Source organism: Piliocolobus tephrosceles, chromosome 3 (assembly GCF_002776525.5).
Source record: "Piliocolobus tephrosceles isolate RC106 chromosome 3, ASM277652v3, whole genome shotgun sequence".
NCBI classification, from domain to species: domain Eukaryota; kingdom Metazoa; phylum Chordata; class Mammalia; order Primates; family Cercopithecidae; genus Piliocolobus; species Piliocolobus tephrosceles.
The window spans coordinates 47,546,324-47,571,821 of NC_045436.1; the positions used below are offsets into that span (position 1 = coordinate 47,546,324).

Consider the following 25,498-nt stretch of genomic DNA (forward strand, 5'->3'; position numbering starts at 1 on the left):
AAATAAATAAATAAATAAATAAATAAATAAATAAATAAATAAATAAATAAATAAAAAGGTATTTGGTTTTATCTTCTTTAAGTTTAAATAGCAAAAGTGAAGATTTAAAGAGGACAAATGGCAATCAAGTGTGTTAAATCAACAGTTCGGGTATTGTAGAAATACAGAAATCAAGGCCTAACATGTGTACACTTACACAACTGCCCTTACTTCCAATAGACTTTAAATTTAGAACGTTAAATATTCTAAGTAGGACAAGTACATATGATAGTAACAAAAAATTTTAAGGAATATTAATTCCATTTAAAAATCGTATCTCATAAATAGCCATTATGGTCTATTTTATTATTATGAATATAGTTAAGAATTTTAAAAAATGAAATACTGTTTATTTGAAAGGATTAGAATTTTCTAGATGTAAAAAGATTGTATGGAGAAATCATGCTCTCACATTTTTCTAGTCATTTATATTGGAAATAGAAGTACCAAAGGTCTAAATTAATAGTGATGTACAAATTCAAGTTTAAGTATCAGAATCACAATTAAAACATGGTAATAAGTTCTAGATTAGCTGTATTATTTTACCTTCTTTTAAAAGCAGACAACTTTTAAAGACTGCTGGATGACAGATAATAAAGAAGACCTTTGTTATATCACATTAGATCTATTTTAAATGCACACTGATTAGCATTGTAATGCCAAAGTTGATTATTGGTATTTCATATTAGAACCCTACCATGGTATAGAAGAGAAACAAATGGAATGATTTCCCTATTAACCATAAGGCAATGAGACAAGAGAGTATTGATGCTCAGTGATTTTTCTCTGACTTAAATCAGAATAACAAAAAGAAAGAACTGTAGAGGAAAACAGAACATAACAGAAGTTAAAAGACTTGATTATTGAACTTAAGTAGAGTTCTGTTTGAATCCTGGTTCTGCTCTGTTATGTGCAAGTTACTTAACCCATCTAAACCTCAGTCTCCTCATCTATAAAAAGAAAATAATTATACCTTCCTCTAGAGTTCCTGTGAAGTTTATTTATTTACTTATTTTTATTTTTAATTTGGGAGGTGTTTTTTGAGACAGGGTCTCACTCTGTTGCCCAGGCTGCAATGCAGTGGCATGATCACAGGCTCAAGTAATCCTCCCACCTCAGACTCCCAAGTAGCTGGGACTACAAGCATGCATCACCATGCCCAGCTAATTTTATTATTATTATTTTTGATAGAGAGGAGGCTTTGTTATGTTGCCCAGGCTTGTCTCAAACTCCTGAGCTCAAATGATCCTCCTGCCTTGGCCTCCCAAAGTGTTAGGAATACAGGCATAAGCCGCTGCGCCCAGACCCGGTGAAGTGTACTAAAAAGTGCAACTGTATATGAAATTTCTTAGTGTTGTACCCTAGAGCACAGTCAATTTGCAGTAAACAGTGGCCATTTCTAGTATTCTCCTTTTTAGTACTGATGAGTAGTTCCCTTGTCTGTTGTGAGGCACCATGAGGATGTTTAAAAATCTCATAACATAAAACCAAGACTAGCAAATGTTTCTTAAATGTAAAATAAGAGAATATTAGCTATATATGATTTGAATCAACTGTTTAATCCAGGGAATATAGATTTTGTTTGTTTGTTTGTTTTTGGTTTGTTTGCTTTTTCCTCTTTACAATGAAGGTGTTGTTTCTGAGCAGAAATTAGTTTAGCATTGTCATACACTGCAGACCAGGCACCCCGCTGGGTAGTGTGCTACGTCCTCTGCTGGTATTTCACATCTTATAAGGCTTCGATGGTTCCACACCTCATGTACAAAGAACTAAATAAATTAGGTCCATTGCATTGGCTTTTGAAATGAAAAGGTAATGCCTTTACATCTGATAAGACCGATTGAACCAATTGACTACCATAAATTAACAGAAACCCAAATTTATATTTGATGTGTTTAGACTAGAAGTGTTTGGAGGAGGCCAATACTTGACCGTATTACAAATGTACAGCAAACATTCGTTTTTACATATGTTACAGATTTGCCGCAAACTAAATGGTATTCGTTTCACCTGTTGTAAAAGCGCCAAAGACAGGACATCGATGTCAGTGACACTTGAACAATGCTCAATCTTGAGGGATGAGCACCAGTTACACAAGGACTTCTTTATCCGAGCGCTGGATTGCATGAGAAGGTATCTCACATGTTTTTCAAGTTTTTTTTTTTTCGTTTAAGGTCATTTAGAGTTGTTTTTTTTTTTTTTTTTCAAAATACATATTTTATTGGAGGACTAAATATTTCAGTACTTTACTGTATTTTCATGGCTTATAGCTTATGACATGAGAGAGAGATAATTTTCTCTATCTCTATAATATTTTTATCTCTATCTGTATTCCCCTACTCATTTTAGGCTACTTTTCTAAACTTTTCATTTTTAGAAAATGTGGCTGTGTACACATTTGATGACATACATGATTATATATGATATTATATGTTTTGTTAGCTGATTGGCTGAAGTTAAGGGGCCCCAAAAATGTCATATGTAACACTGTATGAGCAAATTTTCATGATGCATAAGTATTTATGAGTACTCGCAAAATGAAACTAACTCATTATCCAGACAAAATCTTTCCAAATTACAACTAATAGGTGATATTCCCATGGCCCACGGAGTCTCTGGGTCAGTAACCTCCTTTCTAAAGTTAATTTCACATCACTCATCATAAAGATGGGATGACACTGATACTTTAAAATAGAGAATTAATATGGTTACTCTGCCGACATTTAAAATGCTATGCCCGAAGTCATGTTTCTTGATTCATTTCCACAGTAATTAAATCTAAACTCTAAGCCATAATGGGAAGGAAAAAGTGCTTCATTCACAGTGTCTATCAGCAAGGACACACGTTAATTAAAAAGTTAAACGAAATTGTCTCTTTGCTGCAAAGCCTAGCTCAGAAGCACACTACGAAGCGTGGGACAGGCTCTGGGTTCCCAGAAAGGAATGTCATGTGATTCACTGGAGAGGGCTGCTTCTTATCTAGCCTGCCATTAGCTACCAGTTTTCTTTTAACTGCTGCAGTCTTTCATTGGCGACATTGACGTTTGCTTGTGCTCGTTCTATGCCTCTGTGTTTTCTCACTAACGAGAGGTTTCTGAAGTCCTGTATTTCATCCCATTTCATGTCTCTTGGCATTTTCATTGTTCAGTGGAGCTCTATCATAATTTTTTGATAAATATGTGAGGATGTCTTAGAGGCCTGACGTGAACATCTCAGCCATATAAAACATGTTTTGTTGATATAAAAACGTCTTTCAAAAAATAATATCTCAGCACTAACAGGTAAAATAACAAATTCATGTATGAAATCTTCAAATCTGCAGAAAAATAAGACAAACGTCACTGTAGATGGAACAAAGGTGCTTGGTGAGAAACGCAGGAATGCATGATATTATAGGCCAGGTACACCATGGGACTAAACTGATTTGGGTAACAAATCTTCTGGAAGATGAAGTTGCTGTCTGTTTATTTAAGATAGAAGGGGGAACCCTTAAATTAGAAATAAAATAATTCAAACAGGTAAATAAAGGCTATATGTATACTAGACATGTTATACTATAGAACAACATATTTTGGTATTGCCTATGATTGACATTATGTATGCAATACATTTGCTCATGATATAGCATCTGTGATGATTCATTTTTGTGTTTTTAAGGTAAGGCACTAGAAATTTAATCTAAAACACTAAAGGCTTAACTTGAAATCCCTAGTATTCTGGTGATCTTCTTCTTCTTTTGGTTTTGTGTGTATATGAGGACTGTGCCAGAGTGTGTGACCTGTATTTGTGTATATATGTATGCACGTATTTAAAAGAAAATAAGATGTGTTCTTTTCTTTAATAACTGCCTTCATTTCCCTCTGGGTATTTTGCCTCACAGCACAGGATCATAGGTTTACAAGCTCTGGCAACACAGCAGAGTAGGTAAGAGCATGAGGCTTGGGAGCCAGCTGATTTGAATCCAGGCTATATGCCATTACCCATAGGCAAGTTAGTCTCTCACTGCCTCTTAGTGCCTTAGGGCAAGTTATGCAACCTCTTGCTACCTCTCAGTTTCCTCATCTTTTAAAACAGACATGATAATAGTAGCTCCATTTTAGGAGCGTCTTAAGGATTAAATGAATTGATACATGTACAGGAATTAACAATGTTTGGCACATGGTAATCACTAAATAATGTTGGTTAAAAAAATAAAAAAATCAAGGGCTGGGATGTTAATACTCTGATTTTCCATGTGCAGTATAATCTAGTTAATTATGATCCTTGTAGTTTTATGTTTGTGAATATTTTATGACATAAAGTTGGACTACAATAGCATATTTTAAAATAAAGTGTCCTGGCAGCTCTTGTAAATAAGGTTTCAAATGCAATATATTCCCTGTTTAAGAAAATCAGCTCTTTAAATAGCACTTTAAAAATGTGCAAGTGTTTGCAAATGCTGTGTTAATTATGGAAGCATCACAATCCCTGAATAGGTTTTTTTATAAACATTTTTGATGCTAATGTGCATTATATATCTAGAAATAATCATAGAATTTAAGATAAGTCACCTTAGAAATTTCTTATCAATATTTTTATACATATAACTCTTACAGATTTCCTACCCCACCTGCAATAGTGATTCATGAATAAACATTTCTCAAGTTACTGCTTAATGCTGATTGATTACCGGGGTCCCAAAACTCTGGGTTCTGACAATATTTTACAGTTGAGTTTTTTGAGAGGAAGCAGATTTGCCTAGCTCCTCACTCTGCCATCTGTCAAATCCCACCCTTCAGACAGTGGTTTTTAAATGAACTGTAACTTTTAAAAAATACATATGTTTGATTGGTGTGTTAAAAGGTGGAAAGATGGGAAGGGAGTGAGGGATGAGAAACTACCTATTGGGTACAATGTACACTATTCAGGTGGTGTTTACACTGAAAGCCCAGACTTCAGCACTGTGCAGTATGTCCATGTAACAAAGATGCATCTGTACCCCCTAAATCTATTTTTAAAAGTATATCAAGATGTAGTTTAAGTTATCATCATCTTGGGTTCAATTTTATAATAAAACAGCATGTCCTATACTGAAACAAAATACATGTGTTTAGACCCCCACATGGATTATAATTGAGAAGATCTGAATGGGTCCTGGAATTTAATTTTTTAAGAACTTTACAGACATTCTGGGGAACAACTCTGGATTTTTAAAAATCAGTGTTTTAAGGGAATGTGATTTGTGTGTTTTTGAATTTACTGCAAGTTTTAATTTTATTTAATATCAGTTGCAGTTTATTTTACCTTTGAATTATTCCAATCACCTTCCAGGCTATTTTATCTGGATTTCTTAAAAATTCACCAAGGTTTCTTCATCGTAAAAATTCAAGGGAAAAATAAAGTTCACCAAGGTTATCATAGCACTCTTTATTTAGTTTTATTTTTTCCATATCTATATTAATTATATTCTGTTGTATATGCTTATCTCTGTAGCAGTTTCAAATTATTTATGATGAGTAAAGGTATATAAATGAAAGTAAATAAAGCTCCATCTGGTTCTTATTCAGAAATCCCCACAGGAGAAGCAGCTCTCTGAAGGTAGAGACTTTTGTTTCTTTTTGTTCACTACTATGTTTTCAGTACCTAAAACAGTATCCAGTGCACACAGTATAATTTTTTTCTCAATAAATATACAATAAAGGAATAATGAATGACAGGGTTTCTAAAACTTTCGGGTCCTATGTATTAGATGGTATTGTGCATACATAGGCATTTTAAATTAAGCATATGAAGTTATCACTTGATTGTCACATATTGATAAGCACAAGTTGCAGAATATGAAAGAAAAGTCTTATTATCCTAATTCAAAAACAAATAGGCAATAAAGAAACCATTTCAGCTCACCACCTGAATCCACCCTTTGTACAACTGTTAAAAAATTCAGACTTCCTTTTTTCCACATATCCAGTATTACTTTCAGCTGCACACTCCTGATGGACTTTTGAGTACCATCTGTTTGATGAAATGGCATAAATGCCTCTTCAGAATAGAAGATTAAAACAAGGTATCTGGGTGATCTGACTCTGTAAGGCTCTCTTAGTGGTTGACTATATCTTTAAGACCAAAACAGTGATTCTTAACCCACATTGACCATCATAAATCTAGAAAACTATTTTAACAAAAAATAATTGTATAGGGAAATTTAATGCCTCTGTAAAGTAAATTAAAACAAAAATACCATGGTACTGTTTTTTTCCTTAACAGGAACTCTAGGATGATGGCTATACGAAGTAATAATGTGACACCATAGTTCTCAATTGTCTTTTGTTTTACACTACATTACTTTCTCAATCTGTCATGGCTCCTTAAAATTAGGATAGTTAATATGCCGTTAGTAGGAAGACTCAGGGTAAGTTTCAGCATATACTTATGTATCACCCTTGCAATACAGGGCTTTAGTCATTCTATTTCAGTAAATATTTAATTTATAAGAGACTTAAAAGGCCCATTGGCCTTATTGAGTTTCATTTATTAAATGTCATATTCTCAAATGTTGCACCTGTAATTTATCTGTTGGGGGAGCGTAATTTATGAAGTATTCTGCTTTATAAGTAAATGACTCTTAACCAATTGATGTCTGCAAAAGATGTGTTTGTATGACTTCCTCCCTTGTAGGGGTCACTTTTAAGTAATGTAGTTCAATTATTGTTAAAATAGAAAAGTTTCTTCCTTCTATCTTTAGTCTTGTTTCCACTTGAGCTTATTTTTTTCTTTGTTTTTGATTGTACTCATTGGAGAAGAGCTGCTATTATTTCATATTATATCCTATTTGAAATATTAAAGAGAATTATAAGCATTGTAAACGTAGGTAATTGAAGTTTGCAGCTATTTTTTGACTACTTGAAAGAGATGTGTTTGTAGGGAACATCGTAATTGGGAACAGTTTTTCCATGATTGCTAAGTATTGTCTCCTCCCTTGAGAATTTCAGTGGTGTGTTTGCTACATTACTTCAGTCAGTATTTGCAGCAAATAACAGGAGTAAGCTGAGAAAGAGTCACCTTCAACTCAGGGTTATTAATAAAAACATGAAAATTGACCTTATTTGGTATGTTTTTACTTCAGCTGAAGGTGAGTTGAAAGATACTGCAAAGAATGTGTACATCCTTAGAAATCATGTTAGAGCAAGTAGCTTTTAATAAGCCATCCACTATAAACCCCAGAAGAGAACTAACCTTCCTGGGGAAATCAAAGAATGGCCTACAAAGGACTTCCAACTTCCTGAACAAAATGTATGTGCTGATTTTAGTGGATCTTCTTCCTATATTCATGCCTGACAAGGTTGTCATAGTATTCTGTTGACAGAAAAATGATGATTTTGAGGTCTATTTCTTTCCCCTAATTTCTTTTGTTGATAGGGTTGTTTTCCAGTTGTAGCAACTTGAGACCCTGTGAGCGTGGAGGCCATAGTCCAGAGCAGCCATCAGCTTTATACACACCTTTCCAAGTCAACCACTTCTTTCAACTCCCAAAATTATTAACTAAGTGCCTAGACATAGAAGGATGTCAAACATATGTTTTAACTTAAAATCAAAATCAATGTAAATGAATCTAACTGAAGAAAATACATTTAACTTCTGCCACAAATACAGGTTTTTAAATCCAGGAAGACCTGGAGTTAATTCCTTATTCTAACACTAATTATCTATGCAGTGGTGGACACATTAATTAATCTCAAGGCCTCAGTTTCCTAATGTGTAAAGGTGAGATGATGCTCCATCGCCCTCTTTTGAGTGTTGTGATAAAGGAGATCACTTACTTAAAGTCTCTGCACCCAGTGGGCGTGAAGTGTTCTGCTGAGAAATGTTACCCTTGCTCTCTACACTCTCCCCATCTCTATCGACCCTGCTTGTTCTTCCTTATCCAATTTTTCTCTAAAAGTGCATCCTTGGATATTGTTAAAATGGGGGAGTTCTCCTGGTCTTCGAGGTCTTAGGAAAAAAGTCCCATCATTAACATTTGCTTTCTAAAAGCCTTACATTTTCTCTCAGTGACAGTAGGCTACAGGGTTTGGAAATCTTACTAGAGCCCTAGCTATAGCATCAGGGAATCTAGAAGCAGCCAAGCTTAGAGCTGGGGTTAGTGCGTATCTGGGGTCCCCAGAGAGCAGCACTCAGCACTCAGTTTGTGGAACTGGTGAATATCTAACTCCTGAATTCCCACAGCTTTTATTGGCGGGTTAGTATATCCTGTAAAATGTGTCAGCAGCCCCACCTCTGGAGGTGAGTTGGGAAAATAGATCATTAATAGAAATATGTGGGCGTCATTTTCATAGTCAAAAGTGAACAACTTTTGTATATCTACTATGGCAGAGTACCATGCTGTACAAACAGAGAAACGCATTTGAAATCATAACAGCTGCTAATAGTCAATGAGGACTTACTATGCACTAAGAATAACACTAAGCATCCTATATGGGGAAACTGCTGATTCCCACAAGAACAGAATCAGATAAATGAGTCCAGAGCGTAGGAAGCATTCATTATTAAGCAGTTCAGAGGATAAAAAGAATCACTGTGGCCAGCAGGTGTCCTGGAGGAGGTAGAACCTGAACTGTGTCTTGAGGATGCAGACAATTAGGTAAGTTGCCAGGAGTTAGGAAAATCTGTATTAGAATTATCTAAGTGGATAAGAGTAGCGCTTATTCACTCATCACCCTCGTCGAGTGGTTTTGCTTACATAAATGTTGTAATGTGTGCCACATTGAACAACTTATTTTCTTCAACTGATATCAACTTTTCGAGATCGGTGTTTATTTATTTTATATCTAGTTATCTTCCTTAAAACTTGTATAATACTCACTTGAATAAATAGACCACAATTTAGTGCCCAAAACATCTGATGTTTTGCCATTACCAACAATACTGTAATAGACATTCTCACATGTATATCCATGTATATAAACCCATAAGTAGAATGGGTGGTAAGGCATTTGTATTTTTAATTTTGCTACATGCTGCCAGATTGCTTTTCCAAATAGCTATACTAATTTATAAGCCACAAGCCATGCACATGTGCTCCCATGTCTCCACACATCCCAATACTTGTACTGTAAGAGTTTTTAACCATCTGATGGATGAAAAGTGCTATCTTTAAGTTATACTTTCTCAGTAACACAAAATAAGATTAAATATCTGTCTAAACATTGATTGGCCATCCAGATTCTCACTCATCTCATCTTCAATGTTTCACACAATGGAGTTTTGCACATAATTGCAAATTAGGAAAGGTTTCCAGCATTTATAAATAAACCACTGGCCTATTGTGTTTAAGTTACATTTAGAAGACACTGTTTCAGGAGTGGTGTGGTTTTTTAAAAATATGCTTTATGTTTATGTTTTAAATGAAAGCACAGTGGAATAAGACAGGAGCATCCCTTGGGTTTGGACAGAGAATGCATCATGCTACGACGGGAGCCTGTGACATGATGTGAGGCTTTTTAGCAGGGAAGGGGACAGGGCTCCACTTTAGACAAGGGAAAGACACTTCCAGCTGAGAAACAAAAACCTATAGTTGATTAGGGAGATGATTGATGCCTTTGCACTTGGAAAATGAGGTGTAGCAAGAACTAGTCCAGGAAAAGGTCTCATTTTCACTAAAGAAGGCTGAGATGCAGGCAGCCCAAACCTGAATGATCTATGGAGAGCAGTTATGCCAAACCCTAGAGTCTGTTTATGCCCCTGGAAGGTTGAGACAAGAGAATCAAGGAAGTAATTTTCATTTCACCACCTAATGATTTTTTCTACAAACACCCACTGCCTTGTCCTAGCCAATGATATCCATGAATTCATATACTCAATGTGCCTATTATGTTTGTCCTCACATACAAAGAAATCCAAAACTATTAATTCAATGAATTATCAGTATACGGTCTAAAACTTCTTGTCTTCCATCAGAATGCTTGCTAAACCCTGGTAAACACTGTCATAAAGTGGTTTCAGCCCGTCTCCTAACTTGAATATTGGTTATAGTGCTCCAGACACGTGTTCAAGAGAACAAACTGGATGGCTTCACAGGCCAATTTCTAAAGAAAACTGGACTAGGAGGCAACTGTGTTTAGGAATAAGCCCCCAAAATGTTGCAAGCTTTTCTCCTGATCAGAAGACCACAGATGACAGAGAAGTTCAAATGCTGGGCATCATATACTAATGCTCAAAGGATAATGGTCTAAAGCCCTATGAGCAAAGATGCATTATGCATAATTACACCCCATTCTCTTTCATTTAGTGAGCGTATCAAAACTCATATGAGTGTGAATGACATCATTATGGGGATCAAAACTGTAATTTATAAAGCATATCATTTGCAAAATTGGTATTTTATTAGTAACAAATCACATGTGATATCTCTCAAATATCACAGCATTATTTGGGGGTAATCACTGCTCTGGATACTCTAAAATCTAACAATTAGGCCAGCTCAGCAAAGAGCAGGCTGCCCCTCTATGGCACATAAAGTGGTTAAAAGGAAGGACTTCAGAATTAGACTGCCTGATTTCTTCACTTCTTAGCAGTGGGAATGAAATTCTAAGAGGCCTTAGGTTCTTTATCTGTAAAATGAAACAACATATACAAAGAAATTGGTAACTGGCTATAGTTCACAGTAAGCAATTGGTAAAGTCAAACTGTTATATTATAGTGATAATTTCACCAGCATCCTCATCTAATAGAGTTGTCATGAGCGCTAGAAGAAACAATGGTCGCTGATGCAGTTAATATAGTACTTGTTACACAGTGAGGATTAGTAAATATTAAATGCTGTCATGGCTATTACTGATGTGTGGTGATGACTGTTAATACTGTTATTATTGCTTCTTTGCCATAGCAGCTTCCTACCACATTGTTTTTACTAAACTGTGAATGGCTATGATGTCCTCAAACTATATTGAGGAAAGTTAAAAAAAAAAAAAAAGTTAATTCCATTATTCATACCATCTGTTGCATTGGTTCTCAGAGAGTGATTCCAGCATCAGCATCATCCAAGAATTTGTTAGAAATGCACATTCTCAGGCCCTTCCCAGAACTACTTGACCTGAAACTCTACAAGTGGGGCCCAGCAATCAATGTTTTCATGAGCTCACCAGGTGATTCTGATGTGCACTGAAGTTTGATAACCACTTGCCTAATGTAAGGACATTGATACATTTTTAACATCTTTTTTGAGATACAATTCACATATACTTACCAGACTATAACAACCACCCATTTAAAGTGTACAATGTAGATGGTGGGTCATGAGACTCTTCCCAGAGCAGGTTGTGCTCTACACTCTTAGGGGAAAGGAATGCTAATATCATGAAGCTTCCATAAAAATCCAAGAGAACTGAGTTCATAGAGCTTCCATATAGCTGAACGCATGGAGGTTCCTAGAGGGCAGTGCACCCAGGGAGCGCATGGAAGCTCAGTATCCCTTCCCTCATACCTCGCCCCACACATCTCTTCATCTGTATTATTTGTAATAACTTTATAATAAACCAGTAAACATATTAAAAGGTACAATGCAGTAGTTTTAGTATATTGACAGATTTGTATACCAATCACTACAATAATTTTAGTACCTGTTCGGCACTCCTAAATGAAACCCCATTTCCATTACCAGTGTCTTCCCAAATGCCATCCCCCCAGCCCTTGGGTACCACTAGGTTTGCCTTATCTGGACATTTCATATAAATAGATTTATACAATTTGTGGTCCTTTGTGAATGCTCTCTTTCATTTAGCATAATATTTTCCAGGTGCATCCATGTTGTCAGACATTTTTAATTCCCCTGTAAAGTTCCCTCTTTGTGAGTATTCTGTGCAGTCATTCCCAGAGCATTAACATTTGGCTAATGAATGATTCCCTACAACAAAACAGGTGCACATGTAAATATGTGTTTGTCTGGGGTGGGGCGATGTGTGATTGTATGTGTACAGGTGGGCTTTAATTTTGTAGTTTCCTTTTTGTAGAGACTACTAAAAAGCTCAGGGCCAATTTTGTGATTCATCTACTTCAAATGTATAGCATTCTTTAATAGGCTTTCACTGTGTGTGTGTGTGTTTGTGTGTGTGTGTTTGCCTCATTCTTAGCTCCATTTTATGACATTACTCTTGCATTTACTGTTTCTTTCTCACTTTTTATTCCTGATATCTTACTGAATTCGATGTATTCAGGTAAACTGCCTTAAATTCTTTTTGGAATAAGGCAGGGTGTAAATACTTAAATAACAATAAAATCACGTAAACTATTCACTATATCCTATACTAAAGACTCTTCCTAAATTTACTCTTAGCAACCTTCAATATAAGCTGAAAATGCTAAATTTTTTCAAACTGCAAAATATCTGTTTTCTCACATCTGAATTTATGTGTTTTAAAAATGGTGTCTGTTTTTTCAACTATTTGAGAAAATAATGCCATTATATTTATTATATGCTTTAGAGTTTTCAAACCACCTTGACTGTTCTTTTGTTTTTGAAAATAGAAATACAATAGATGTCATCTTTTGTTCAGTTTTGTTTCACAATTTAATTTTATAACATAAATTCACAGAATTTTATAACACCAATAGTTTAATTTGATTTTGTGATCAAGATTTTTTCTATTGAGGAAAATAGACTAGAACAAAAGTGAGAAAAAGACCTGTTAGAGCTGTCAAGATATATTATTTTTGCCAGAAAATAAAGAGGAAAATACCTTCCACTTCACAAGAATGAACCAATTTTATAGCAGCTGCTCTTGAAATAGATTTATTGGAAACTCCTAGTATCTGTAGTCGCTATTAAAAAAAAAAAAAAAAAAAAAAAAAACCTTTCATATAACAAAAATCTCATATGCATATGTGCAAGGTACATATTTTTAAGTATTACTTGGTCATAAAGTTAAATGGCAACAGAGACCACTGCGTAGACTTACCATGGATTCAGCTTGACCATATGAGAAACACGTGGTTGACGGACTGTGGAAGCCCACACTCCAACAAGCATTTGATGAGTTTCATCTTTTTTTTCCTCTGTGGTTTGACTACATACATACAATTTTCCTGTGTATGTTAATAAATTAAAAGCTGCTAATGCATTGTGTGGTTTCTGAACAGAGAATCCAGCTGATTTTTAATACACTGAATAATAAAAGATGTGATGTTTCAGAAGAAAATAGATTATGTGATTACATGTAACTTTGCCTTACAAATCCTTGCTACAGTGTTGTAGCAAGGATTTAGTCTTGAAGGTTGAGTTATTATAGTACATAGACATTGTACATAATTAGAAATTAATTCTAAATCATGGGGCATTTGGGGTTGAAATAAGTCTATTTTCAGAAAATTATATATTTGATATTCATGTAGTCAGTTATAACCTTCCATTATGCAATCCTTAAAGTTAGTTTATAAATTAAAATTTCATCACAGAGGTTATGATTTCAGACCATAATGGAAAGTGGAAACTCTGTTGCATTTCTATTTATGGCAAGGTAAAAGAAAGTCACGTTTCTTTGCAGTATGCTTTATTTAGTTTTATCATAAATATGTATATGTGTATTTTGCTATCTTTGCCCACATCCCCTGAATAACAAAAGTATATTAATAACCTTGGCACTAGTGCTAAGATGAAAAGAAGATGAAAAATATCCCATTTTTTAAAAAGCCTTAGGGATTTTAGGATGTCAGCACACTAGTACTAAGGAAAATAAATTTGTATGTGTATATTTTTTAAATTTTGAGCTCAATTTTAAATTTAGTAGTTGCCCTTTGAATATCCTTATCTCCAACTAAATGTTAAAATGGTATTAGCATGTTTTGTCAATATGTTTCTGAACATATTTTCTTCTGGAGTTTGAAAAGGAAGCAAATTTTCAATTTAATTTATTGCAATCAAGGAAAAAACAAACTAAAAGAGTCTTGGAAGAATCTGGACTTGTGTGTGTGGAGGACTAGAAGAGAAAAAGAAGCTTTTTAATTCAATTAGAGTCTGACGAGGTAAAAGCATGTGCGAACTTCCCTCTCTAATTCTCATGGCTTGGGCTCCTGGGCAGGGTAGATAGTATGCGTCTTCAGACAGGCAGGGCATTCTCTTCCCTACAAAGGTAAGCTTTCTGTTCAGGCAGATCATCTGGACTATTTCCACCAGCAGTTAAGAAAGAAAGTAGCTACAAGGTAAGTAGTCAGCACTCCTCATAGATATTGACTTCTCCTCTAAGGAAAATGCTCGGCAATCTGATATTTTTGCCACATCCTTGAAAAAAATAAATGTTGAATCAGCATTCTTACATATAAAAGAAGGCTTTTGCATCTTTATCCTTGTAAAGCTTTATGTCCCCATTGGCACCAATAAATCTAAATTAAAGGTTCAGTATTTCAACGTTAGACAAAAATTATACTGAAGTGCCTACAAAAGTGTAGTTAACGTATTTCCCCGTTTCTCTCAGAATATGTACCTGAGGTCTATAGATATGTGTTTCTGTTGGATCACTGTTGAAAGGCAAACCAGATACCTTCTGATCCAAAATTTCTCAGTATCTTATGTTAAGGAGTGTATTCATCTAATAAAGTTTTGTTTGTTTGTTTTATTTTACTTTTTTGGTGGTAGGGGATGGAGTCTTGCTGTGTCACCCAGGCTGGAGTGCAGTGGCGCAATCTCAACTCACTACAACCTCCTCCTCCCAGGTTCAAGCAATTCTCCTGCCTCAGCCTCCCGAGTAGCTGGGACTATAGCTACGCACCACCACGCTCAGCTAATTTTTGTATTTTTAGGAGAGATGAGGTTTCACCATGTTGGCCAGGATGGTCTTGATCTCTTGAGCTCAGGTGATCTGTCCGCCTCGGCCTCCCAAAGTGCTGGGATTACAGGCATGATCCACCACGCCCAGCCTAATAAAATAATTATTTTTTAATCTGGATATTGTTCTTAACTCTATACTAGTCCTTCAGTTGAGTTTTCTGGTAGGTTTTTCAATTGAAGACTCTGCACTTTGAATCTAATGTGAAAGCTCTGTGATTCTCCCTGGTATGATGGTGTGATGGTGTGGTGCTGTGATGATGGCGTGATGGTGTAATAGTGTGATGGCAGGCAAGAATAGACAGACTGGATGCCATAGGATGTTCCCTTTATGCACCTGAACTGATTCCACTGCAAGGAGATATGCTTCTTTGAGCAACAGTGATAATTTATACAGAATTACTAGAGCAAGGTTAGATCTCTGTGTTTGAGGAAATAGTCTAACTAAAGCTATTTCAGATAATCACTTTTGTTTGACAAAATGAATTTAGCATACTTGCAAGACTTGTGATCCAAATAAAATAACTGAAATTGAAAAGTAAATTGGAATGAATCTTTTCATATTACTTTTACTTGCTTTGGAGACCAAAGTTGCAGATATATATATATATAGATATAGATATAGATATACAGATATATATATATATATATATATATATATAGAGAGAGAGAGAGAGAGAGGTGTGTATGTATATATGTACATATATACATTTATATATAACATTTTATATTTTAATATATTATGCTATTCATTGTATTTAGTACATAAAATATATAAAAATTATTTAAATGCTCTTTATGCTTAAATCTAATTTGATAATATTTATAAACCTCATTTTCATTCAAATGACCCAATTGTTGTGACTCCTGAGATATATGTGTATTCTTATGCTATCTTTTCAGCCACTAAATTTAATATTAATTTTAAAATTCCAACATTTGTGTATCTCATTAAAACAAGACAAATTGAGAAAAGAATAGGTATAAATTAACTTTTCCCAAATATGTCAGACTATATACTTTGCTTTTTATTTTCATGGGGTAGTGAAACATCACAAGTTTTTGGTAACAGAATAAAATGTTTATTTATATATTAATTGTTATTCTCTTAAAAGCCAATTTTCAAACTCCTTCCATTTCTACGTACTCATACCTTTTTTTGCTACTGGTATTTTAAGACTGCAGCATTTGGAAAGGACCTTAGAGATTACCTAGTGACCCTGCCAAGTAAGGCAGGGATTCTTTTTACAACATCCCTGACAGATTGTCAGCTAACCTTTACTTGCACATGCACAATAGCAGGGAGTTTGTCACTTTGGGTATCAACCCATTCCATTTTTGGACAGCTATGTGATTTATAAAACTTATCTTCTTGTTAAGCTGAAATCTGTTACCCCATAACTTGCGATTATTGATCCATTCACCTGCCTGGATCAACCATCACCTTCCTTAGGTCAGTCTGTCAAATACTGGAATATGGTTTCTGTGTTCTGCTTAATTTTAAAAATCCCTTTAAGATGTGAAAGTCGGTCCAACTCCTGCTCTTCCTGAAAGATATTGCCATCATTTCTCAATGCAGTCTGCATTTTAATACTCTTTATAAGTAATTATGAGCAAGATAATTACCATGTTCTAAATTTAATATGAAGAACACAGAGTAAAATAAGACAAAGGTCTGCCTGTTTTCCCTTTTCCCTTCCAGTTGTATAGTGCTTACTAAGTAGCAAGCACTTTTCTAACTACTTTACAGATATTAATTGCTCTAATTCTAATGGCTGGGGCCCCTTGGCCAGGGTAGATGGTATGGACTCCAGACAGGCAGGGTGTTATCTGTGAATTAAATCTTCTAACTCGTGGATTAATTCTATGGATTTTTAATCTATGGATTAAGTCTTAAAGAAACAGCCACAGAGGGGTTAAACGACATGCAAAAGGCCTTACAGCTAAGATGTGGTGGAACCAGGCCCTTTTACTCTGAGTCCTAACTTCCAAGAGCCTCAGCTGATAAATTACATTCATCTCTTTATTCCTGGATCCATAAAATGCATCACCTTTTTAAAGGAACTTTGTCTCACTATGTAATAAATTTAAAACTGTAGTCCTTTGTGGTATATATTGTCATCTAGCAAGGTTTTTCCTCAGTTGTTCTAGGGTACTTGATATTGTACAATGAAATATAAATGAATACATTTTTATTCTAATTGGCTCTAGCCATCAAGTAAGTACGGTGGCCTAAATGAGCATTATATATTTCCTGTGCTTTAAGAAATGGGACTGAGTTTTTTGGTAGGATATACTTATACCCAATGATAGCTAATTAATAAATGATTTCGGGCTCTGCAACCAAACACTTATATAAATAAGTAAATAAATTTTTAAAGTAGAAATCCCATGGGGCAGTTTCTTTGAGCAGGGTGAGATTCCTGCATTGAAAAATCATGAAAGGAGCAAAACCAAAAATCAGTCACGTGTATATAGCAAGCAGCCATTCTATAACTAATTTGTGGTTAATTCTTGAGTTAAGCCAGACCACAAAATCTTGACTAAGTTTGAAAATTGATGAGGTAGGCAATTTAACTTTGTTCAAATTAACTTGAGTTTCCCACTGACTAAGTAGCACAATGCTGTCAAAGGGAACAGAATACCACTAAATATTTGCAGTTACCCAGAACCAGCTTGTCTTCAAGAAGATCCACCCAGAGTACAGAATTGGAAAGTAAACTGGCAAATCAGTCCCCTGAACTAGCTATATGTTATGGCATTGGTATAATGTAGCCATGTCTCAAGGGTCTACCTACTGCCCCAAAATGCTTTAGAGCCTATATAGGCTGACCTTGGTTGATTTAGTTGACTATGCGTTGCTTCTTCCAAAAATATGTTATTTTATTCTGCGTTATTATTCCACTATGCCAGAATCCATATACCATAAAGAGTATATGGTTCTGGACACTCTCTTATATCAAATAAGTAAGCAATTTTTGAGTGCATATTATTTACCAAGCACAATGCTTTGCATTGAAGATGCGTATATGAGTACGTTGTGTTCCTTCTCATGAAAAACCTCAAAATCTGAAAGAGAATCACATACAGATACATAATGATAAATTAAGTATTTTAGGGTATTAAGTACAAACTACTTAATGGAAACAGAATTTCTGCTTTTGGAAACAGAAATAAGGGAACAATTAAGCAAGTAGGAGGAGTAAGAAAAGTATGGGGCACTGTCAGGGGCTACAGGGAGAAAGTGAACTTTAAGCTGGTGTTATTACTGGATAGATAAGTTAAGAAACAGCACCCTCCACCCACAGGAGACAATGATGATTCTTATTTTTAAAAAGTTACTGCTTACTCTAGAAATGTCACCATGTTTTGCTAGAGGCCTATGATTGGGATGTATTGACAATAAATATTAAAAGTCGATTACTTTATCAAGTTATGTTCTCTGACAAAGTAATGACCTTAAGAAAAACTAGAAAAGTGACTAAGCATCCAGGTTTATAAGCCCTTATCTCCATCCACAAACACATTGGTTTGGTTTTTAGGTGATTTCTAACCTGCCTGCACTTTTCTGCTTTATAGTTTATCAGACGGCGGCAGACAAGACTATATTTGGGTGAGAAATCTGTGAAACAAAAACATAATCTTTCCCATTAGTTTCAATTTTAGTTGTGTCCACCTCTCAATTGTTGTAAACACCATCGCTGCTCAACCCAATCTCAATCCTTTCTTCCTAGAAATAGGAAAACTGTATTAGAACTAGACATCTTACAACAGATAAGTTGATTTTTGTCCAAGAATCCACAATAGATTTTTAATATTGGATTAAAATTGGCAGTGACATTTAAAATATTCCTTCTGAAAAGTAGAATTTTTAGTTTCCTATTTTGTTTTTAAAAGTCTTGAACCCTTCCCATTTCTGAGTATTTCATTCATAAGTGTTGAATGGTATATAAGAGTGGTATATGAATTCTGCAGTGCCTTCAATGTAATACTGAACTGGAGAGTGTGTGGTCTCTTGTGCTACTGTATGCTTTTGAAATAGACAACAGAGTGGACCTGGAATTGCTTCCTCAAAGTTGCTTTCGGGGAAAAAGAAAAAATCAAGCACAATCTGAGAAATAATGGCATAGTAATATGGAATGTTGTGCTATGGATTTTAAAACCATTTTTGAAAATGAGGGGTTGTTTTTATTTGAGTGAGTCCAAGAAACCAGAATTAGTCCTCAGTTTCAAGGCTTCTTAATAATATGATCTGATGAAAATGTCAAATCAGTATAAAATATCAAATAATGATTATCCTCAATTTAAATATTGTGATCATAAGCTCCTGAAATTTACTAAGATATAGTCCATTTATTTATGGAGTAACTAGGATATGCGTGGCCCAAATAGAGGATACTGTTTGTTAGAATGGCACTTAGTTCCCTTAGAGGACCTTGACTTGTATGGTATTTTTATATATGATTCTTTAGTATATGGCACATTAGGTAGATAAAATATGTTCTTTGCCCTAAACTAACTCCAGTCTAGTAGGGTAGGAAAGAAATGCAAAATGGAGAAAATACAGGGCTGCATGCTGTGAATGCCATCTGCTTGAATCCAGAAAGTGTAATACATGCTCACAGGAGGAAGCTGACACCCTATGATGCTTTCTTTGCCTGGAGCGTTTGAGTTGGATCTTAAGGAATAGTAGATATAGAGATGTAGATATAAAATTTTTGCTAAATTGTGGGCACTGTAGATTCTAGAAATATTCAATAAGCAGAATGGGCAATACACAAAGCGGTAGTGGACATGTGGAAAGTTTTAAGGAGCAAAAAAGCAAAGTTTGATATAATTTTAGCATGAATAGTTCAAGGAAATAGAATATTACCAGCCCTGGATTTTGTGCCTTCATCGTTTGCCTGTGAATATGTGAGATTATCCATAATCTTTATACACAGGCAAATTTAAAAAAGGCTAAACTATTTCTTGTTTAGCCTATAGGTCTTTGTTAATGTTCATACCAATACCAGCTGACCTCTTAATTTCAAGTCCAACACTGGGAGTGTATATGTCAAACTACGTTTTAAAATAGCCACTTGGGCTTTATCTTTTTTGAATCATAAGTAGAAATAGATAAATTCAGCTACTTGCTTGAATGAAGGTTTGTTTTATTCTTTATTCTTTTTTTTTTTTTTTTTACTTTTTTTTTATTTTAAGTTCTAGGGTTACATGTGCACAATGTGCAGATTTGTTACATATGTATTCATGTGCCATGTTGGTGTGCTGCACCCATTAACTCGCCATTTACATTAGGTGTATCTCCTAATGCTATCCCTCCCACCTACCCCCTCCCCACAATAGGATCCAGTGTGTGATGCTTCCCTTCCTGTGTCAAAGTGATCTCATTGTCCAATTCTCATCTATGGGCGAGAACATGTGGTATTTGGTTTTCTGTTCTTGTGATATTTTGCTGAGAATGATGGTTTCCAGCTGCATCCATGTTCCTGCAAAGGACACAAAGTCATCTGTTTTTATGGCTGCTTGTTATTCCATGGTGTATATGTGCCACATTTTCTTAATCCAGTCTGTCACTGATGGACATTTGGGTTGATTCCAAGTCTTTGCTATTGTGAATAGTGCTGCAATAAACATACGTGTGCATGTGTCTTTATAGCAGCATGACTTATAATCCTTTGGGTATATTCCCAGTAATGGGATGGCTGGGTCGAATGGTATTTCTAGTTCTAGATCCTTGAGGAATCGCCACACTGTTTTCCACAATGGTTGAACTAGCTTACAGTCCCACCAACAGTGTAAAAGTGTTCCTATTTCTCCACATCCTCTCCAGCACCTGTTGTTTCCTGACTTTTTAATGATTGCCATTCTAACTGGTGTGAGATGGTATCTCATTGTGGTTTTGATTTGCATTTCTCTGATGGCCAGTGATGATGAACATTTTTTCATGTGTCTGCTGGCTGTATGAATGTCTTCTTTTGAGAAGTGTCTGTTCATATCCTTTGCCCACTTTTTGATGGGGTCGTTCGTTTTTTTCTTGTAAATTTGATTGAGTTCTTTATAGGTTCTGGATATTAGCCCTTTGTCAGATGAGTAGATTGCAAAAATTTTCTCCCAATCTGTAGGTTGCCTGTTCACTCTGCTGGTAGTTTCTTTTGCTGTGCAGAAGCTCTTTAGTTTAATTAGATCCCATTTGTCAATTTTGGCTTTTGTTGCCATTGCTTTTGGTGTTTTAGACATGAAGTCCTTGCCCATGCCTATGTCCTGAATGGTATTACCTAGGTTTTCTTCTAGGGTTTTTATGGTATTAGGTCTAACATTTAACTCTATAATCCATCTTGAATTAATTTTCAAATAAGGAATAAGGAAAGGATCCAGTTTCAGCTTTCTACTTATGGCTAGCCAATTTTCCCAGCATTATTTATTAAACAGGGAATCCTTTCCCCACTTCTTGTTTTTCTCAAGTTTGTCAAAGATCAGATGGCTGTAGATGTGTGGTATTATTTCTGAGGGCTCTGATCTGTCCCATTTGTCTATATCTCTGTTTTGGTACCAGTACCATGCTGTTTTGGTTACTGTAGCCTTGTACTATAGTTTGAAGTCAGGTAGCGTGAAGCCTCCAGCTTTGTTCTTTTGGCTTAGGATTGTTTTGGCAATGAGGGGTCTTTTTTGGTTCCATATGAACTTTAAAGCAGTTTTTTCCAATTCTGTGAAGAAAGTCATTGGTCGCTTAATGGGGATGGCATTGAATCTATAAATTACCTTGGGCAGTATGGCCATTTTCACAATATTGATTCTTCCTATCCATGAGCATGGCAGGTTCTTCCATTTGTTTGTGTCCTGTTTCATTTCACTGAGCAGTGGTTTGTAGTTCTCCTTGAAGAGTTCCTTTACATCCCTTGTAAGTTGGATTCCTAGGTATTCTATTCTCTTTGAAGCTATTGTGAATGGGAGTTCATTCATGATTTGGCTCTCTGTTTGTCTGTTACTGGTGTATAAGAATGCTTGTGATTTTTGCACATTGATTTTGTATCCTGAGACTTTGCTGAAGTTACTTATCAGCTTAAGGAGACTTTGGGCTGAGACAATAGGGTTTTCTAAATATACAATCATGTCATCTGCAAACAGGGACAATTTGACTTCTTCTTTTCCTAACTGAATACCCTTGATTTCTTTCTCTTGCCTGATTGCCCTAGCCAGAACTTCCAACACTATGTTGAATAGGAGTGGTGAGAGAGGGCATCTCTGTCTTGTGCCAGTTTTCAAAGGGAATGCTTCCAGTTTTTGCCCATTCAGTATGATATTGGCTGTGGGTTTGTCATAAATAGCTCTTATTATTTTGAGATACATTCCATCAATACTGAATTTATTGAGAGTTTTTGGCATGAAGGGCTGTTGAATTTCGTAGAAGGTCTTTTCTGCATCTATTGAAATAAACATGTGGTTTTTGTCTTTGGTCCTGTTTATATGTTGGATTACACTTATTGATTTGTGTATGTTGAACCAGCCTTGCATCCAGGGATGAAGCCCACTTGATCCTGGTGGATAAGCTTTTTGATGTGCTGCTGGATTCGGTTTGCCAGTATTTTATTGAGGATTTTTGCATCAATGTTCATCAGGGAGATTGGTCTAAAATTCTCTTTTTTTGTTGTGTCTCTGTCAGGCTTTGGTATCAGGATGATGTTGGCCTCATAAAATGAGTTAGGGAGGATTCCCTCTTTGTCTATTGATTGGAATAGTTTCAGAAGGAATGGTACCAACTCCTCCTTGTACCTCTGGTAGAATTCGGCTGTGAATCTGTCTGGTCCTGCACTGTTTTTGGTTGGTAGGCTATTAATTATTGCCGCAATCTCAGAGCCTGCTATTGGTCTGTTCAGGGATTCAACTTCTTCCTGGTTTAGTCTTGGAAGTGTGTAAGTGTCCAGGAAATTATCCATTTCTTCTAGGTTTTCTAGTTTATTTGCATAGAGGTGTTTATAGTATTCTCTGATGGTAGTTTGTATTTCTGTGGGGTCGGTGGTGATATCCCCTTTATCATTTTTTATTGTGTCTATTTGATTCTTCTCTCTTTTCTTCTTTATTAGTCTTGCTAGAGGTCTATCAATTTTGTTGATCTTTTCAAAAAAACAACTCCTGGATTCATTGATTTTTTAGAGGGTTTTTTGTGTCTCTATCTCCTTCAGTTCTGCTCTGATCTTAGTTATTTCTTGCGTGCTGCTAGCTTTTGAATGTGTTTGCTCTTGCTTCTCGGGTTCTTTTAATTGTGATGTTAGAGTGTCAATTTTGGATCTTTCCTGCTTTCTCTTGTGGGCATTTAGTGCTATAAATTTCCCTCTACACACTGCTTTAAATGTGTCCCAAAGACTCTGGTATGTTGTATCTGTGTTCTCATTGCTTTCAAAGAACATCTTTATTTCTGCCTTCATTTCGTTATGTACCCAGTAGTCATTCAGGAGCAAGTTGTTCAGTTTCCATGTAGTTGAGTGGTTTTGATTGAGTTTCTCAGTCCTGAGTTCTAGTTTGATTGCACTGTGGTCTGAGAGACAGTTTGTTATAATTTCTGTTCTTTTACATTTGCTGAGGAGTGCTTTACTTCCAACTATGTGGTCAATTTTGGAATAAGTGTGTTGTGGTGCTGAGAAGAATGTATATTCTGTTGATTTGGGGTGGAGAGTTCTGTAGATGTCTATTAGGTCCGCTTGGTGCAAAGTTGAGTTCAATTCCTGGATATCCATGTTAACTTTCTGTCTCGTTGATCTGTCTAATGTTGACACTGGGGTGTTAAAGTCTCCCATTATTATTGTATGGGAGTCTAAGTCTCTTTGTAAGTCTCTAAAGACTTGCTTTATGAATCTGGGTGCTCCTATATTGATTGCATATATATTTAGGATAGTTAGCTCTCCCTGATGAATTGATCCCTTTACCATTATGTAATGGCCTTCTTTGTCTCTTTTGATCTTTGATGGCTTAAAGTCTGTTTTATCAGAGACTAGGATTGCAATCCTTTTTTTTTTCCCCCATTTGCTTGGTAGATCTTCCTCCATCCCTTTATTTTGAGCCTATACGTGTCTCTGCATGTGAGATGGGTCTCCTGAATACAGAAAACTGATGGGTCTTGACTCTTTATACAATTTGTCAGTCTGTGTCTTTTAATTGGACCATTTAGTCCATTTACATTTAAGGTTAATATTGTTATGTGTGAACTTGATCCTGTCATTATGATATTAGCTGGTTATTTTGCTCGTTAGTTGGTGCAGTTTCTTCCTAGCATCGATGGACTTCACATTTTGACATGTTTTTGCAATGGCTGGTACCTGTTGTTCCTTTCCATGTTTAGTGCTTCTTTCAGGATCTCTTGTAGGGCAGGCCTGGTGGTGACAAAATCTCTAAGCATTTGCTTCTCTGTACAGGTTTTTATTTCTCCTTCACTTATGAAACTTAGTTTGGCTGAATATGAAATTCTAGGTTGAAAATTCTTTTCTTTAAGAATGTTGAATATTGGCCCCCACTCTCTTCTGGCTTGGAGAGTTTCTGCCGAGGGATCTGCTGTTAGTCTGATGGGCTTCCCTTTGTATGTAACCCAACCTTTCTCTCTGGTTGCCCTTAACATTTTTTCCTTTATTTCAACTTTGGTGAATCTGACAATTATGTGTCTTGGAGTTGCTCTTCTCGAGGAGTATCTTTGTGGCGTTCTCTGTATTTCCTGAATTTGAATGTTGGCCTGCCTTACTAGGTTGGGGAAGTTCTCCTGGATGATATCTTGCAGAGTGTTTTCCAGCTTGGTTTCATTTTCCCCATCAAGCACACCAATCAGACGTAGATTTGGTCTTTTCACGTAATCCCATACTTCTTGGAGGCTTTGCTCATTTCTTTTTACTCTTTTTTCTCCACACTTCTCTTCTCACTTCATTTCATCCATTTGATCTTCAATCACTGATACTCTTTCTTCCAGTTGATCGAGTCGGTTACTGAAGCTTGTGCATTTGTCACATAGTTCTCGTGTTATGGTTTTCATCTCTATCAGTTCTTTTAACGTCTCTGCATTGATTATTCTGGTTATCCATTCATCCATTCTTTTTTCAAGGTTTTTAGTTTCTTTGCGCTGGTTACGTAGTTCTCCTTTAGTTCTGAGAAGTTTGATCGACTGAAGCCTTCTTCTCTCAACTCCTCAAAGTCGTTTTCCATCCAGCTTTGTTCCATTGCTGGTGATGAGCTGCATTCCTTTGGAGGGGGTGATGCGCTCTGATTTTTTGAATTTCCAGCTTTTCTGCACTGCTTCTTCCCCATCTTTGTGGTTTTATCTGCCTTTGGTATTTGATGATGGTGATGTACTGATGGGGTTTTGGTGTGGGTGTCCTTTCTGTTTATTAGTTTTCCTTCTAACAGGACCCTCAGCTGTAGGTCTGTTGGGGTTTGCTTGAGGTTCACTCCAGACCCTGTTTGCCTGAGTATCTGCAGCGGAGGCTGCAGAAGATAGAATATTGCTGAACAGCAAGTGTTGCTGTCTGATTCTTGCTCTGGAAGCTTCGTCTCAGGGGTGTACCCCGCCGTGTGAGGTGTGAGGTGTAGGTCTGCACGTAGTGGGGGATGTCTCCCAGTTAGGCTACTCAGGGGTTAGGGACCCACTTGAGCAGGTAGTCTGTCCATTCTCAGATCTCAACCTCCATG

At 36.0% G+C, this 25,498-nt stretch overlaps 1 protein-coding gene across 6 annotated transcripts in view; it reads left to right on the forward strand.

Moving 5' to 3' along the window:
- Positions 1-25,498, forward strand: part of INPP4B (inositol polyphosphate-4-phosphatase type II B) — an 840,917-nt gene that overhangs the window by 779,569 nt on the left and 35,850 nt on the right. For all 6 annotated transcript variants that reach the window (XM_023225976.3, XM_023225978.3, XM_023225977.3 and 3 more), the window contains one exon: positions 2,018-2,172. In XM_023225976.3, coding sequence (XP_023081744.1) covers positions 2,018-2,172 — 155 coding nt within the window. The remainder of the gene's footprint in view (positions 1-2,017; positions 2,173-25,498) is intronic.